The 16,618-nt window shown below is 43.0% G+C and overlaps 1 protein-coding gene across 12 annotated transcripts in view; it reads right to left on the minus strand.

Moving 5' to 3' along the window:
* TBC1D5 (TBC1 domain family member 5) overlaps positions 1-16,618 on the minus strand; it is a 545,542-nt gene that overhangs the window by 13,868 nt on the left and 515,056 nt on the right. For all 12 annotated transcript variants that reach the window (XM_019810740.3, XM_045037659.1, XM_019810743.3 and 9 more), the window contains one exon: positions 11,197-11,296. In XM_019810740.3, coding sequence (XP_019666299.2) covers positions 11,197-11,296 — 100 coding nt within the window. The remainder of the gene's footprint in view (positions 1-11,196; positions 11,297-16,618) is intronic.

Genomic DNA, 16,618 nt, shown 5'->3' on the forward strand with positions numbered 1-16,618 from the left:
AAGAGGAGAGGCCCCTTGTTTTTCATTGCAGGTCAAAGTGGCAATGATGCCCCATGATCTAAAGGCCACTTTTTCCCATGTGCTCTTGCTTGCTTAAAAGCATGAACAGCCAACAAGCCTAGGTGCCCCCTACGGTACCATCTCCTGGGTCTAGAGGTGGCAGAGCTGTGTGTGGGCCACCCCCCCAGCCCCACCCTCTACTCCTTCCTCACCAAGATCCTCACCAGATCACACTCAGGGCAGCACCCTGCGCCCCTTCCCTCACAGCCGAGGTGGGTCATGTGACACAGCTTTGGCCAATGAGGTGTAAGTCCCCAGATGGAGCTTCTGGGAATCTCCTCATTGGGTCTGACTCAGTCTATGGGTTTTGGGCCTTTACTCTTCCCACTTTCCCTGCTGAAATGCTGGCAGGAGCTCCACAAGTCAGCTTGCAAGGGCTGTGGGCGATGAACCAGAGGAAGCCTGGGGCCCTGGGCACATCACAGAGTTGCTACACCTGCTTGGACTGCCCACCTCTGGGCTTCTTTTAGTTATGAAAAAAATAGTAATAACCTCCTGATGTGTTTATTCTACTGCTTTTGGGATTATGTTATTAGCAGCTCTATTAGTCTCAAGGTACTACAAACTGGGTGGTTTAAAATTTTTTTTTTTTTTTCAACATTTATTTATTTTTGGGACAGAGAGAGACAGAGCATGAACGGGGGAGGGGCAGAGAGAGAGGGAGACACAGAATCGGAAACAGGCTCCAGGCTCTGAGCCATCAGCCCAGAGCCTGACGCGGGGCTCGAACTCACGGACCGCGAGATCGCGACCTGGCTGAAGTCGGACGCTTAACCGACTGCGCCACCCAGGCGCCCCCAAACTGGGTGGTTTAAAACAACAGAGATTTGGGGCGCCTGGGTGGCTTAGTCGGTTGAGCATCCGACTTCGGCTCAGGTCATGATCTCACGGTCTGTGGGTTCGAACCCCGCTTCAGGCTCTCTGCTGAAACTCAGAGCCTGGAGCCTGCTTCGGATTCTGTGTCTCCCTCTCTCTCTGCCCCTCCCCCACTCTCTGTCTCTCAAAAATAAATAAATGTAAAAAAATTTTTTTTAAACAACAGAAACTTATTCTCAGTTCTGAAAGCTGTAAGTCTGGGGTCAAGGTGTCGGCAGGGCCGTGCCCCCTGGAAGTTCTAGGGAAGCACTCTTCTTTGCCTCTGGAGGTTGCTGACAATCCTTGGCATCCCTTGGCTTTGTCTCCATCATTACACGGCATTCTCTCTGTATGTTTGTGTTCAAAATCCCCTCTTTTAATAAGGACACCAGTCACTGGATTAATCAAGTCTTACCTCATCTCAACGTAATTATATCTTGTAAAGACCCTATTTACCAAAAGGTCACATTCACAAGTTCCAGATGGACATGGAATGGGGAGGAAACACTATTCGACCTGGTACGGCAGCTAAACTCTTCCCTGTTACACAGAATATAAGCCGTCCAGTTCCTTTACTGAAAGGGGGCCGAGACAGCCCCACCAATCCTCTGCTGCATGCAGAGTACAACTTCAAGTTCCAGGCTGGCTCTGGCCTGCTGTGCAGTGAGGCGAGCCAAGGGCACTCCCAGGGTGGGAGAAGAGCCCAGAGCCTTACTATCTTCAGCAGCATACCCTTTCCCAGAAACTTTTCAGCCTTATTTTTTTGGACAGGATCAAAGATCACCTTTTAGAATCTGATGAAAACCAAAACCTTCTGCCCTGAAAACCCACACATGTATATAATGTTCATTTAATTTTAAGGATTAACCTCTGCTATAAAACCTCACTATAATTTAATTTTTTCATTTAATTTTCATGATAAGCCTCTGCTATAAAACCTCACTAGTCTCACTTTAAGGAATCCAGGGCACAGAAATCCAAACTAAAACAAAGGGCACCTCTGGAGACTTAAAATTTTTGAATGCAGGAATTTTGACTTTACTAACAACAAAGTACCGGCCGTGTCAATCCTTTGCCGCATTAGTTCAACTATACATTGATTTAAGGTAGCATTTATGAGCATTCTATTAATATACAACTTCTCAGTAACAAATCTGCTTTCAGTTGCATCTACATGCAAAAATGGAAAAACATAATGATGTTTTCCTCATGCTTTAAAATAGTAAAATAGTAATGCAGTAATAGTAAAATAGTAAAACAGTAATGCACATTTTTCCTTATAGCAAGAGGCAGAATAAGTGATGAGATAAAGTCTCTTTCTTTTTGTTTCTGTGTAGAAGGAAGCTTATGTTCTTTGCAATCTCCTTCTACTTAAGTTTTATAAAGTATAAATGCTGGAGCACTGAAACTAAAGGGGGAAAATCTCACATAACTACTTCTGTGAAAATTACCCAAAAATCTCATCAACGTAAGAGTTCCACGGTGACTCCACTGTATCTAAAGAGATGTCAACGTCACGGAAATAGATCTCTGACTGTAACAGGAGTGGAAGCGGCACACAAACTACTTTTTCAATTTCTTAAAAACCCTTTGTCTTCACTGCTAGAATAAACGTGTTTTCATTTGAACGGCTGGGACAAAAGGTAACGTAAGCTCATTAAGAAGGGGAGTGGAAAGGGGACAAAACAGAACTAATATCTATCTACAGTGGAGGTGGAACTTAGCTTCCTTATGCCGGAGGGTAATACCAGAACTTTTCTCAAAGGATTACGATGAAGAGTAAATACATTAGCACAGTATGCTGCCCACCGTAGAAGCTCAGGACGGTGTTCCTTTCATTTCGACATGGCCACGTTACCTCATCTGACTATCCCAACAACCATTCTAGATGAGGACTGTCATCCTATTACAGAAAAGGGAGCCAAGCTTAGCAATCCCCGGTCCATTATCTGAGGTCTCATGACAGGGAAGTGTACAGCAAGGACTAGATTCTACGTCATCTGGACTCCTCAGCTCCCCCACACTTCCATACACGGCACTGATGGAAGGGCCAGAGAGAGATATGAAGAGGCATAGGATGGGGTCTTGCCACTGACTTGATTGCCTTCTGATGTCAGTGCCCTTTATTTGGCGGTGGAACTGACCTAAGTGAGGTCAGCCGGCAGGACAGGAAGTCACCTACATGCAAAACAGACTGCTGTATCATTTCTGTCAGAACTTTCTGGAGCACTGGTCCTAGCATTAAACACCTTGAACTTTGATGACCTTAGGCAGAGATCTGTGTAAATCCATTGGTAATGGGGGCAATACGTATCTCAGAGGGTTGCTGGAGAGATTAGTTACATGGGATAACCAAAATGGTCCACTTCAAACACATTGGTCACTATTACTATTATTGGTTAGTATGTTTCCCTTTTCCATTACCTTAAATACCCATATAAGTGGATTCTGTTCTTTGTGGTTCTCTCATCTCTGATAGAGATTTAGCTACCTTGACCTCAGACAATCTCATATAAAGGACTGTCCAGACTCTAGGAAATACGCAGGCTGTTACAAAATAGAGGGGTCACATGTAGGGTTGATCTAGGGTCACATGTGTGCTCAGAGTGGTAGTGGTTTAAGAGGTGGTGATGGGTCAAGGAGAGGGGCAGACCTGTAATTTGTCACTACTGGGTTTGGCTGCACTGCTGACAAATGACAGAGTGTGTGCCATGGTTGTCCACATCTTGGGAGAAGGCGGGTTTAGTAGAAGACTACAGGTGTCAAATTCATCCTTTAACAGATCATTTGCATTTGCATGTCTCTGCAAATGCCATTCCCCTTCTAGAAAACCCTCCTAGTCTCCTTACAACAACACACCTTCCTTTTTCTTCAAAGTCCACCTTAAAACTGTGTTTAAGCATTGGCTGCCTATTAACAGTCTTCCCTCTGCAAGCATCCAGTTGTTAGACTCTCCCTTGCTTCATCTTTTACTCTTGGAACTGTAATCTTAAACCAGGCTCAGAGGCTAAAAGTCTTCTGAAACTGCACAGTTCTATGTGGCGAATCCTGGATGCAAGGTCCTTTGGTTCCCAATATGGTAGTCTGTTCACTATATCTGTATTACTTTAGGACCCCATGGGTCCCTGCCCATGTTTGTGAAATCACTGGTGCTCTGGGAGGACCGTGGTTTCATGTGAAGCTGTGTGTCACTTTAGGTATTTCTAATGAGGTACATTCTCCTTGGCTATATTCTCCCTACTTTGAAGCTTTACACACGTCTTCCATTGAGCGCCGAGCTCAATTAGAATACCACTCCTCCACTTCACCCTACCCCAATCTACTTCTCCCAGGACGTATTTTTACATCAGAAAGCAGGTACTTCATAAATATTGGCTGAATGAACAATACAGGGCTTTCCTGCCAGCAAGCGAGCTGATTTTTACGTTCTGAGGAATAGACGTAGGTGAGATATTTCTCAGGCGAAGAATTAAGGGATACGAACATGATCAACCAGATCTCAGACTGAGAAATGGTAGGGGCAGATGAAGGGAAATAACTTTCACTGAGGATTTCTTAAGAGCTAAGTAAGGCACTTCATGCTCAAGATTTTCTTAAAAAACAAAAGCAGACCGCACAGAAAATATAATCAAGGGTCCTATTTTGCATCGAGATGTCAGAATGAGTGAAGACCCTAAACTCAGCACTGGGAGAGGAGCATTTAGTTAGGAAAATCCAAGGGTAAGACTAGGCAAATATGTGTCCTGCATTTAACATTAGTTTTTGGTGACAATAAATAGTTCTCAAGTAAACAGAGTACTGGGCAGAGTTAGAAATCTTTACTCATCTCTACCACTTGGCATATTATTCTCTTAGGATTTACCACCCTGCCAGCCAGGGAATGTCATGGAAGTAGGACTCCTCACAGCAAAATCTATCATATTCATGATATGGGTCGCCCCATATCTGAGGGTCAACCAGAAAAGACACTTTACATATATTTTTAAACTTAAAAGGTCTCTAAGCTCTAGTAATGGTTAGATGCCTTTTCCAGAAGACATGCTTCTAAAAATAAAAGCAGAAACACGGCCAGGACTAAAAGGAAATTTCCTTTACTAAAAGGAAATACCCTAGGGTTCTGCCATTGGACCCTCTCATTTGGAAGCAATGAGAGAGGAGGGCAATTTGACCAAGATTGTCCTCAAATCACATCATTTAGTCAAATAAGATCCCGTGAACTAGGTTTAAGATGGAAATACTTCTTTTGGTGAATTTGAGGCCATGAAAGTTTTCCTGACAGGAGGAAAGTCAGTAGTCAAAGTTGAGTGCTACTACTCAGTAGGGATTTAAACATGGCCCAAGGCAATGAACATTAGCCTTCTTAACTTGGGTTTCACTTTCCCTGCTCACAAGCTCTATGCTTAGTGTGAGATGCTTATGGTGGCCACAGAGTCCTTGAGCTTTCAAGCAATCAGCAGCAAGCCTGTTTCCACAAGATAGGGTGGACAAGTCTTTTGCCTGTTGGGTCATTAGCTGGAGACGGCTGGGATTGGAGGACAGAGAGGCAGCCTGGTATGGAGGGCTGTGAATGGGCTATGCAGTCAGACAGTTTGAGAAAGATGAAGGATTTGGAAACTGTATTTTTAAAAAGACAGAGAAGGAAAGATATTCAGTGTGGGTTCCTCCTGTGGAAAAACACATGGGAAAATGGGAGACAGCCAGCAAGTGGAAAGCAAAATGATGGAAGATGGGACAGTCTATACTGAAGCCATGGGATCAGAGTTGTGGTACCTTAGCCTGGGAAAGGGTAAGACAGTGTATAGTTTGCAGAGTTTTTCTAAATAGGCACAGGGTTGGTACAGGTTAGATTTTGACCAATTGTTCCAAGTCTTGTGATAATAAAATTGGAGTGGGGGGTGTGGAGGGTGGGAAGAGCCTTTCACTACTAGAGTAGAACAAGTTCAAAGAGGCTAAAAAGAGAACTGAATTTCACATGATTGAAAGCTACAAGAGAATATCAGGGGAGGCTGTGTGCTGTCTGCCCACAGAATTTAGCTGTACATGTGCCTGAAGGGTGGAGTTATGAATACATCAATAGGATTATGAATATATTAATTTAATTCTGCCCACAGAATTTTAAGTTCTTTTGCTCTTTGCTGCTTGAAGACTTTCATGGGCCAATAACATCCGGTCATCTGGGGGCTGTTAGAAATGCTGAACCTCAGGTCCCATATCAGACCTACTGAATAAGAATCTGTCTTTTTAACAAGATTCTCAAGGGAAGGTATCTTCTCCTTCTACAGAGGACTATGCTGCCCACAATTAAATGCAGCATTTAAAATTCTTAAAATAGTAATGAAAACTTTTATCACAGTGTGATTGACAGAGAGGAAGCTGTCTGGTGATCACATTTTCCTTCCCTGTTTTTTTTCAAATGTGATTAGTTAACTGCCTTATTGAACATTTCCACAGACGTCCATTGAAAGTTGTTTCTATAAACATGAGAAAATGAGATTTATAAAGTTCTTGCAGAAGCAAATAAACTGATTTTCAAAACTGGCCTCCTCTTACAGCTAATTCTTACATAAATATTATGACAAGTGCAAAATCGGTAATGATGCGTGCAATGAAACAGCAGAAGATCTGAAATCCAACTACCGATTCAAGTGTTGGCTTTAGTCAAAGCGTCAGTAAAAGAGAAGCCAGGGACTGAAATTGGGTCTAGACTCATGGCGTGTGTGCCACAAGCCAGCTGTGTGCCTCTCATCCTTCCTGGACCTTGCTTTCCTCATCTTCGCAATGAAGAACTGCTGAGTTGGCTTTTAAAGCTTCCACCTGTTCAACAATCTAAGCTCCTAGGAGCTACAGCACTCTGGGAAACCTAACTTCCCTTAATTCACTGCATTTAACCCTGCCATTGTTTACATGAGCCACCAATGAAAGGGCAAGCCGCTGGAAACCACTTCTAAATACCGAACAGAGACTGGAAATACCTCCCCCGGGAGTGGGCAGGTGGGGCCTTTAGGGCCAGCAGGGTGAACAGCTCACACTCCCTGTAAACAGCTAGCAGCTCAGCCCAGCTGCTCACAGAACAGAGAAGCGTGGGCCGCTCACCCACGTGCAATTATGAGTAAAATACGGCAAACCTAAAAATAGCCTGAGCTCAACCACCTGAGGTTAATACTGTCAATGGCTTTTGACTCAACTGTCAGGGTGACGGGAAGGGGAGTAACTATAGCAACAGAAAAATGAACACGTACAACAGGCCTTCTGAAGTCGACAGGAAAGTTTAGATTTAATAAATGCATGCATTTTCAATTCCTGTCTCTCAGTGTTTGGATTCACGTGCTTCAACTATGTGGAAGTAATAAAATTAAAATTTTGGTAGAGTTTTGATAAAACAAATATTTCTTTAGTTTTGGGTTCCAGGCCCATAAGGAAGTAACTGCTAAGCTGTCAATGTTATTACCTCTCTAATTAAAGGACCATTTGAACAAGTGCCTTTATATAATTTTTAACTGAGAAGTTTTTCTCTATATTTGTTCTGTCAGTTATAAAAATAGCCTTGAACTGTACTTGACGTTTTAAAATTACTGAAATGATGAAAGCACAGGGTGATATGGAATTCTATTGAAATGAAAGGAACTTGGTGAAAACAATTAACGTTAGGGAAGGATACAGAAAATACCTCCTAGAATAGTTTCTGATGCAGTTCTCAGAGCTGCCTTGGTAGCCTGTGGCCCAGTGCATAATGGAGGCCCAGCCGCTCAGGTCAAGGACTCTGCATCATTAAAGTTCTTCTTGCCCAAAGAGCTCACACACCTAACCCAAGGGCCGGCGTATCCCAATTCCAGCATCTTTCTGCATCACTGACAAGGGAATATTTAGTTAGGGGTTGGGAAATGTACTATTGGTCCTAGTTCGGTCACTAACTAGTTGTAGGGGCCTGCACGTGTCAGTACTCAGCACTCTGGTCACAGACTCGATGATCTTCCCTGAGAAGGGACAGTTAAGAGTTAATGAGGCAGAGGAGAGAATTTGCGTTGAAGATCCGACTTTGGGCCATGCCCTGTGCTGGGGTTAAAAGCACATTAGTCTTGGCAACAAACTGGCAAGGTAGATATTTGCATCTCCATTTTCTATATGAAGACACTATCAGAAGCAGGCTGCGCTAAGAAGGGACCGAGTCTGACCTCAACCCTGTGTCTGTCTGCCGCCACACGGGGCTCTCTCCTTCTCAAACACCACACCAGCCACTCTCAGAACGGGGCTCTTGCCTGGAGCGTGAAGTCGAAGTCCCAGGTGCTAGCTGCACTTCAGCCACCTACAGATTTTCAGTGACCACCTTGCATCTTCCAAGCATAAAAACTAGGTCTCCCAGAAAGTCATCCTACAATCATCCTTTCAGCCAGGCCATGACTGTTAATGGTTATTTTTGCATCAAATATATACTGTTGCGCTACTTATCTTTTCCTTTAATAACATAGCATGAACATCTCCTTGTTAATAAGAAAGTATTTTAATATTCGATAAGATGGCATTATACTAAGTTATAATCAGTCACTTACTAATGGGTTTTTCAGTGGTTCCGATTTTGTACTACTTTAATAATTGGGAAAAACACAAAACATCATATGGAAAAAATACTAGGGTGCTGAAGTAATTTTTAAAAGAAGTCCAATACGTCAAAGAGCCAATCAAGAGTTTCCCTTAATTAATCTTTGTGTTTTCCTCTAATTTTTGCTTAGAATCAAGATTGCCTACAACACAGGCATACCCTTTAATAAATAAATCACTGTTATAATAGGCAGGTGGATAGAAATGCATCTGTGGGCCCTGGGGCCAGGAATTCTTTGTAGCATCCTTCAAGCCTATTTAAAACATTTTTTTAAATGTTTACTTATTTTTGAGGTGGGGAGGAGGGGCAGAGAGAGAGAAGGAGACAGAGAATCTGAAGCAGGCTCCAGGCTCTGAGCTGTCGGCACAGAGCCTGACTCGGGGCTCAAACTCATGAACCGTGAGATCATCACCTGAGCTGAAGTCAGACGCTTAACTGGCTGAGCCACCCAGGCCCCCCCCCCCCCCCCGCCCCCGCCCCTTCAAGCCCATTTTATAAAGTGTCCTGCTATTTATATGGAGAAAAGAAGCTGACAACTGTATGAGGGGATTCTGGCTGAAAGTGAAACGTACACACAGAAACGAATTTAGTTTGGTGGTTAGTTGAAAATTCACATCTGGTATGGGCTTTTCTTTAATTAAAGTGCTCCCCCCTCCCATGCAGTGAGAGAATACTCTTACAGAGCTGACTGAAAGACCAAAATCAGAGCGAAAGCTCTTTAAAAATTCTTAGGCTTAAGTAAAGCTGCTTGGAAAGCTGCTATGTGGACCAAACAACCTAGAGATTTCCTAACAGGATTTCCTAGAGTTCCAGTACATCCTTCTCTCAGTCACTTCTTTGTTCTCCTACTTTGGTCAAAACCAAAATCAAGCACTACAAAGGTCACCCACACGGCCAGAGAAACAAACACACACAAACACACATGCCCCCCTCCCCCCAACTCCCCACACACTTGCTTTAAAATGAAAAATTATATTTAAATAAACTAAAATTAGTTATATAATATATATTATTTATATATAAACTGTATCTCTCTTAATGACTTCTTTTTGATGCATTTATGGTGGGATGCTATGAGATTCACATAAACTTAGTTCTATATGCATTTTTAAAGATGATCATCATGAAGCATATAAATAAATCGTTTCGACAGGGGTGGACCAGATGTGACAAGGGTAACATTTCTTACTGTGATCAGGGGTACTACCCTTTTGATCACCTGCCAGGGTTTCCCCTGTTGTTTCTCCCTCTTGAGCTCTTTCTCTAAAGGAGAAGAGTGGTCGAGAGAGGAGAAATAAGGCTGATGATGGAACAGGGCCCAGCCAGCTGCCTCGTAAGACACTGGCGGACAACCAGCCACTGAGGCCAAGCACCTCTCCAAATCTGTAAGGGAACATTACTTGCTAGAGGCCAGTAGGGTTTAGGCTACACCTAAATGACAGCTGTTTGGGCCACATGCAAGTGAACTCATGAATAGGCTGAGGAGTCAATGGAGCCCAAGGTAAAGTCCACCTTCAGGGAAGGCTCCAGGGATGGCCCACTCCTAGGACCTCTGCCTTGGTGGATTCTCTTCGATTTCCCCTCACAACTGGGATGCATCCTGATACCTTATGGTAATTGGTATTGTCATTTGTCCACACTTACACAGCAGCATATTGGCTACGTCTATCAGAGTATAAGTCTTATTTTCCTAATTTGTTCCCAAACTACAGATGCTAGACACTGGAGAAAGAAGATAACGGACAGAAAAAGGATGTCTGTAAGAGAACTGAAAACCAGTAATAGTATGCATTATGAAGTTTCGCAAGCAGCACAGTTACTGAAGCAAAACGTATGTGATTCCACCAGAGACCATTTCTATTACAAAATACAGAACTTTTACAAATGTAGACAGTAATGCCTGAAGACTTTCTAATGTGACATATGTAGGACTCACATATAAACTGAACTTCAAACTAGGACATTTCTTAGAATATAAGCACAGTCAGAAGTAAGAAAAGGTCATGTGGTCCTGACGTGCATTTCAGGCTGGTGGTTAAAAACATGTATTTAAGGGGTGCCTGGGTGGCTCAGTCGGTTAAGCATCTGACTTTGGTTCAGGTCATGATCTTGCGATCCGTGAGTTCGAGTCCCACGTCGGGCTCTGTGCTGACAGCTTGGAGCCTGGAGCCTGCTTCAAATACTCTGTCTCCCTCTCTCTCTGCTCCTCTCCCACTCCCACTCTGTCTCTGTCTCTCTCTCTCAAAAATAAATAAACATTAAAAAAAAGCCTATGTATTTAAAAAATAAAGCACTGTCAAAATAATAATCACAATAGTAATTACAGATAGGTTGGCACAACAGTAGAGCTGACCATTTGACCTTGAAAGGTCAACATTTCATTTTGGTTTGATGTAGACAAATATTTATAAAGGGCAGTGTAGCACTTAAGAATTGAAATCTATAGTCAAACTGCTTGATTTTGAATTTCTACTCCACTTACTAGTACTATGATCCTGGGAAATTTTATTAATCTTTCTGGGCTTCAGTCTCCTGACTTGTACAATGTTGATAGTAACAGTAGCTCTCCCACAGTGCTGCTGTGAGAATTAATGAGATAATTCACATGAAAAGCTCAACACAGGGCCAAGTGGATACTGTTGTTATGACCATCATCACTCCCGGGGACAAAGCAGCTCACTCACCAAGATGGGTGTCCATCACCTTCGCACAGTATTTGCACATGGCATCCAGGTCATTTAATTGTCCTTGAAGGAAGGAAATCTGGGCTTCTAATTCTTCTTCCTAAAATGAAAGGGGTAGAGATATGGAAAATTTTTAAAATTTAGTAAAATCCCCACAGTTCTCCAAGTGATTTGGATGATTTTATCGAGGCACAAAATAAGAGAAACGGTACAGTGTTAAAAAATAAAACTGGACTTCGGGGCGCCTGGGTGGCTCAGTCGGTTAAGCGACCGACTTCCGCTCCAGTCGTGATCTCGGCGGTTTGTGAGTTCGAGCCCCGCGTCGGGCTCTGTGCTGACAGCTCAGAGCTTCAGATTCTGTGTCTCCTCTCTCTGCCCCTCCCCTGCTCACGTTCTGTCTGTCTCTCAATAACAAATAAACGTTAAAAAAAATAAAAAACAAAACAAAACTGGACTTCTTCTAACTGAATGCTAGCTTTGTGCCATGTGTAAACGTTTACCCATACAACCTGGTATAAAAAAAGTACAGACGATATCTTCAATATCTGAGCCACACGAATGGGGAGAAAAAAAATGTGTTTCAGTGGACCCTACTCCCTAGGCAGCTGGGTACAAAAATATCACATTTCCTCACATACATTTGGGGAACCAGAGACAATGATAATCTCTTTAAATGTGAGATTTCCCAAAGCACTTGGAAATGTTTTGCCCCTACAGTCCATAAATAGCTGCTCTTACATTTCCTCTTTTGATATGACACTAGAGAATTTTATTTATTTGATTGTTTCTAGGAAAAAAATACTCTAGGTTGAATAATTATCTAAACTGTAAAAGACAATCTAACTGTAACAAAAAAAACACAACCCTCTGCTTTTGTTAAGGAAAAAAACATACATGCAAAAAAATTTCCCAAGGAAATTTAGAAGATTAAGAGAATTTTTCTCAGAGTAAGAGAATACAGGCATACCCTAGAGATATTGTGGGGTTGGTTCCAGAGCACTGCAATAAAGAGAATATCACAATAAAGTCAGCGAAATGAATTTTTTGGTTTCCCCGTTGCATATAAAAGTTGTGTTTATATAAATGTAAAAAAAAGTTATGTTTACACTATATTGTAGTCTATTAAGTGTGCAACAGCATTATGTCTAAAAAAGCAACATATGTACCTTAATTTAAAGCCTGGCTAGCTCAGTCGGTTGAGCATGCGACTCTTGATCTCAGGGTTGTAAGCTCGAGCCCCATGTCAGGTGTCGAGGTTACTTAAAAATAAAATAAAATAAATACTCGGTTGCTAAAAATGCTGGCCGTTGCTGGTCTTGACCCTTGCCGTCATGCTGATGACTGCTAACTGAGCAGGGTGGTGGTTACTGAAGGCTGAGGTGACTGTGACAATTTCTTAATATACCAATGAAGCCTGTCATATCAACGGACTCTTCCTTTCATGAACAATTTCCCTGCAGCATGCGATGCTGTTTGATAGCATTTTACCCACAGAACTTCTTTCAAAATTGGAGTCAATCCTCTCGAACCCTGCTGCTGCTTTACCAACTAAGTTTATGTGGTATTCTAAATCCTTCGTTGCCATTTCTACAATCTTCACAGCATCTGCACCAGGAGAAGATTCCATCTCAAGAAACCACCTTCTTTGCTTATCCATAAGAAGCAGGTCCTCATCCGTTAGTTTTATCAGGAGATTGTAGCCATTCAGTCGCAGCTTCAGGCTGACTTCTCATTCTAGTTCTCTTGCTGTCTTCACCACATCTGCAGTGACTTCGCCCACTGAAGTCTTCAATCTCCCAAAGTCATCCATAAGCGCTAGAATCTACTTCTTCCAAACTCCTGTTACTGTTGATCTTTTGACCTCTTCCTAAGCATCATTAATGTTCTTAATGGCATCTAGAATGGTGAATCCTTTCCAGAAGGTTTTCAGTTTATTTAGCCCAGATCCATCAGAAGAATCACCATCTATGGCAGCTAGAGCTTTAGAAAATGTATTTCTTAAACAATAAGACCTAAAAATCAAAATGGCTCCTTGATCCATGGACTAGAGAATGAATGCTGTGTTAGTAAGCAGGAAAACATTAATCTTGTTGTATCCCCCCATCAGAGCTCTTGGGTGACCAGGTGCATTGTCAATGAGCAATAATATTTTGAAATGAATCTTTTTTCTGAGCAAGAGGTCTCAGTAGTGGGCTTAAAATATTCAGTAAACCATGTTATAAATAGACGCACTGTCACTCAGGCTTTGTTGTTCCATTTATTGACCACAGGCAGAGTAGAACTAGCATATAACTTAGGGGCCCTAGGATTTTTAGAATGGTCAGTGAGCACTGGTTTCAACTTAAAGTCACCGGCTGTGTTAGCCCCTAACGAGAGAGTCAGCCTGTTCTTTGAAGCTCTGAAACCAGGTACTGATTTCTTCTCTCTAGTTATGAAAGTCCTAGTTGGCCTCTTCTTCCAATAGAAGGTTGGTTTACCTCATACTTTTATGTTATGGAGACGGCTTCTTTTCCTAGACCTCATGAACCAACCTCTGCTGGCTTCCAGCTTTTCCTCTGCAGCTTCCTCCCTCTCTCAGCCCTCGTAGAATTGAAGAGAGTCTGGGCCTTGCTCTGAATTTGACTTTGGCTTATGGGGATGTTGTGGCTGGTTTAGCTTCTATCCAGACTACTCAAACTTTTTCCATATCGGCAGTAGGCTGTTTCTCTTTCTTATCATCCATGTGCTCACTGGAGCAGAACTTCTAATTTCCTTCAAGAGCTTTTCCTTCGCATTCACAGTCACAGCTTGGCTACCGGAGGTCTTTCAGCCTATCTCAGCTTTCAACATTCCTCCCTCACTAAGCCCAATTTCAACACTGTTGTGTCTCAGGGAATAGAGGGGCCCAAGGAAGGGGAGAGGGATGGGGGAATGGCCAGTCAGTGGAGCAGACAGAACACATACAACATTTATTAAGTTCACTGTCGTATGTGGGCGTGGGTTGTGGCACCCCAAAATATTTACAACAGTAACACCGAAGGTCACAGATCACCAAACAAACACATTAAAAATGAATGAGTTTGAATGAAATACTGCAAGTATTACCAATATGTGACACAGAGACACGAAGTGAACAAAAGCTGTTGGAAAAATGGTGCCATCTGATTTGCTTGACGCAGGGTTGCCCCAAACCTTCAATTTGTAAAACAACGTAATATCTGCAAAGCGCAATAAAACGAAGTATGCCCGTAATCCTCATTATGTAGGATATTCCTAACCAAGTTAGTTAGCATACAAGGGATGTTGCCAGAGGTAGAATAGGCTAGAAAATTGATTTTCCGGTCTTAGATGCTTGTTCTTTCATATACGAATCTTCTGTACTGTTAAAAAGAAAGCAGGGGAAACTTAATGACACGCTTTTTCTTAGCAACTGAGTATAATTTGACTTATAGATGGAAATTAACGGTTGAAAAGGTTACTTGTAGGTGTATTACATTTTAGCAATACACAATGCAGCACTGAAAAGTACTGTTTTTAACTGCTGCATAGAGAATGGGCCTTAGAAACAGGCACTTAAAAGCCTGACACAGAAAACAGACATAGCAGTAGCTGTAAAACCAAATTACTGTAAAATGCCCACCGTAGGATCCGCAGGCACTAATCGTGCTCTTTACACACATGGCACAAAGTGCAGCACCGTCTCCTCTGATGCGCAAAAGACGACCAGAAGAAACTCAGTCAAGGAATGATTGGAGGGCCATGTGGGTAGGTGGGTGCCACCTTCTTAACTCTATGCTAGGCTTGAAGATGGAAAAGGATGCGGTGTTTCAGGACATTTCTCTTCTCCCTTTTCTCTTTTGTTTCTGCCCAGGCTTGAGTTTCTCCATTCTGTCCGGCACTAGGAATTAGGGAGAGAAGGCTATGTCTGCTGGTTAACTACGGTTATGGTTAGTCTCCAAGATGGCCACCATCAATTCCTTCCCTCCCTCGGTGTACGTGCCGTGCCACTCAGCAAGTGGTAGTATTTATTTCCCAGATAGATACTTGTGACCTGCCTTGACCCAGAGAATGCAGTAAAAGTCACACTGTGCCAGGTTCGGGCTAGTGTAAGAGGCCTGTCAGCTTCTGCTTTCACTAGAGGAAGACAGCTACCAAGATGTCAAGAAGTTCAGGCTAGAATCCTGAAAGAGAGGAGAGAAAATATGGAGAGAAAGAGGCCAGGGGAGAAGTACTGAGGTTCTAGACATGTACATGACATCTTCCGGGACCTTTCAGCCCAATCCATCTGACACCAGCTAAGTGAGTGACTCAATCAACATCACATGGAGAAGAACAGCCCAACTAAATGCCTGACCCAGAAACCTATGAGAAATAGCAGCGCTGCTGTTTAAAGGAGTGGAATTTTGGATGGGGTGTTACACAGCAACAGATAACTGGAACAGAGGTAGAAGGGGCAGAACACCAGGCTGCTATTACGGCATGAGGAAATCTGAGTTCTATTTCTGGTCCTGCCATTAACTAGTTGTGTAACCCTAAGTAATCCTCGCCCAATCCGGGCTTAAATTCAGCACTCCTTGGAGAGGGTATAAGTCAGACACTTTGTTTCCATGGAGATTACAATCGCATAATTAGAATAAGAGTGTTGTGTAATTTACCAGAGTATGAGGTAGAGTACATGCAAGTCTTATGATGAAATAAGAATAGTTGCTCTGGAAATCCTGGTCCCTGCCTCCTACCACCTCCACTGAGGTCACTTTTTCAATAGGTTACAGACACAAACCCAGCTGGATGAGCTCAGAACGGTACCGAGGCCAGAGCCTGGCAGGCTTTTAAAAGAAGGGGGCCCAGCAATGGCTTCAGTTTCTTCTTGCGTGTGGCCACCAATCGGGGTGCTGTCAGCCCAGAGAGGACAAAGGACACCAGGAATGTACTGCCTCCTGGCTTAAAAAGTCTTCTCTATTTATCTTATGTATTAGTTTCAATTTGGAGTTAGCAATCACTTCCTTTAAGATATAAAAGCCCTTGGGAACTTTAATCTTCAGTAGCCACTCCCATCTAAATAGATTTGTTTTATTTCATTTGTTTGCTTTTTAAAAGCTGGGAAGGAAGAAGATCTCGAGAGGAGACACTTGAGGAGAGAGGTCTCGTGTGCTGGTGGTGGAGGCCCTGGACAGCTGGAGGAAACATGCAGCTCAGAGGGTCTCTTCCTTAAACACTTTAGTGTGCTAGCTGGAACACTGTAATAACAAAAACGTGAGCAGACTGGTGCCCTCTAAGTTGTGCAGTGCACAATTTGGACAAGGGCACGGGGAAGCCCTGAGAAGCGGGCAGCACCCACCACTTGCTGGGTGAGCATGCACAAATTAGGAACACAGTTTTCCAAGTCTGCAATTGTGGTCTGGGCTCTGGCAGCAAGTGAAGAGAGTTTTCTTGCCTAAGTCCC

Source organism: Felis catus, chromosome C2, assembly GCF_018350175.1.
Source record: "Felis catus isolate Fca126 chromosome C2, F.catus_Fca126_mat1.0, whole genome shotgun sequence".
In the NCBI taxonomy this organism is placed as follows: domain Eukaryota; kingdom Metazoa; phylum Chordata; class Mammalia; order Carnivora; family Felidae; genus Felis; species Felis catus.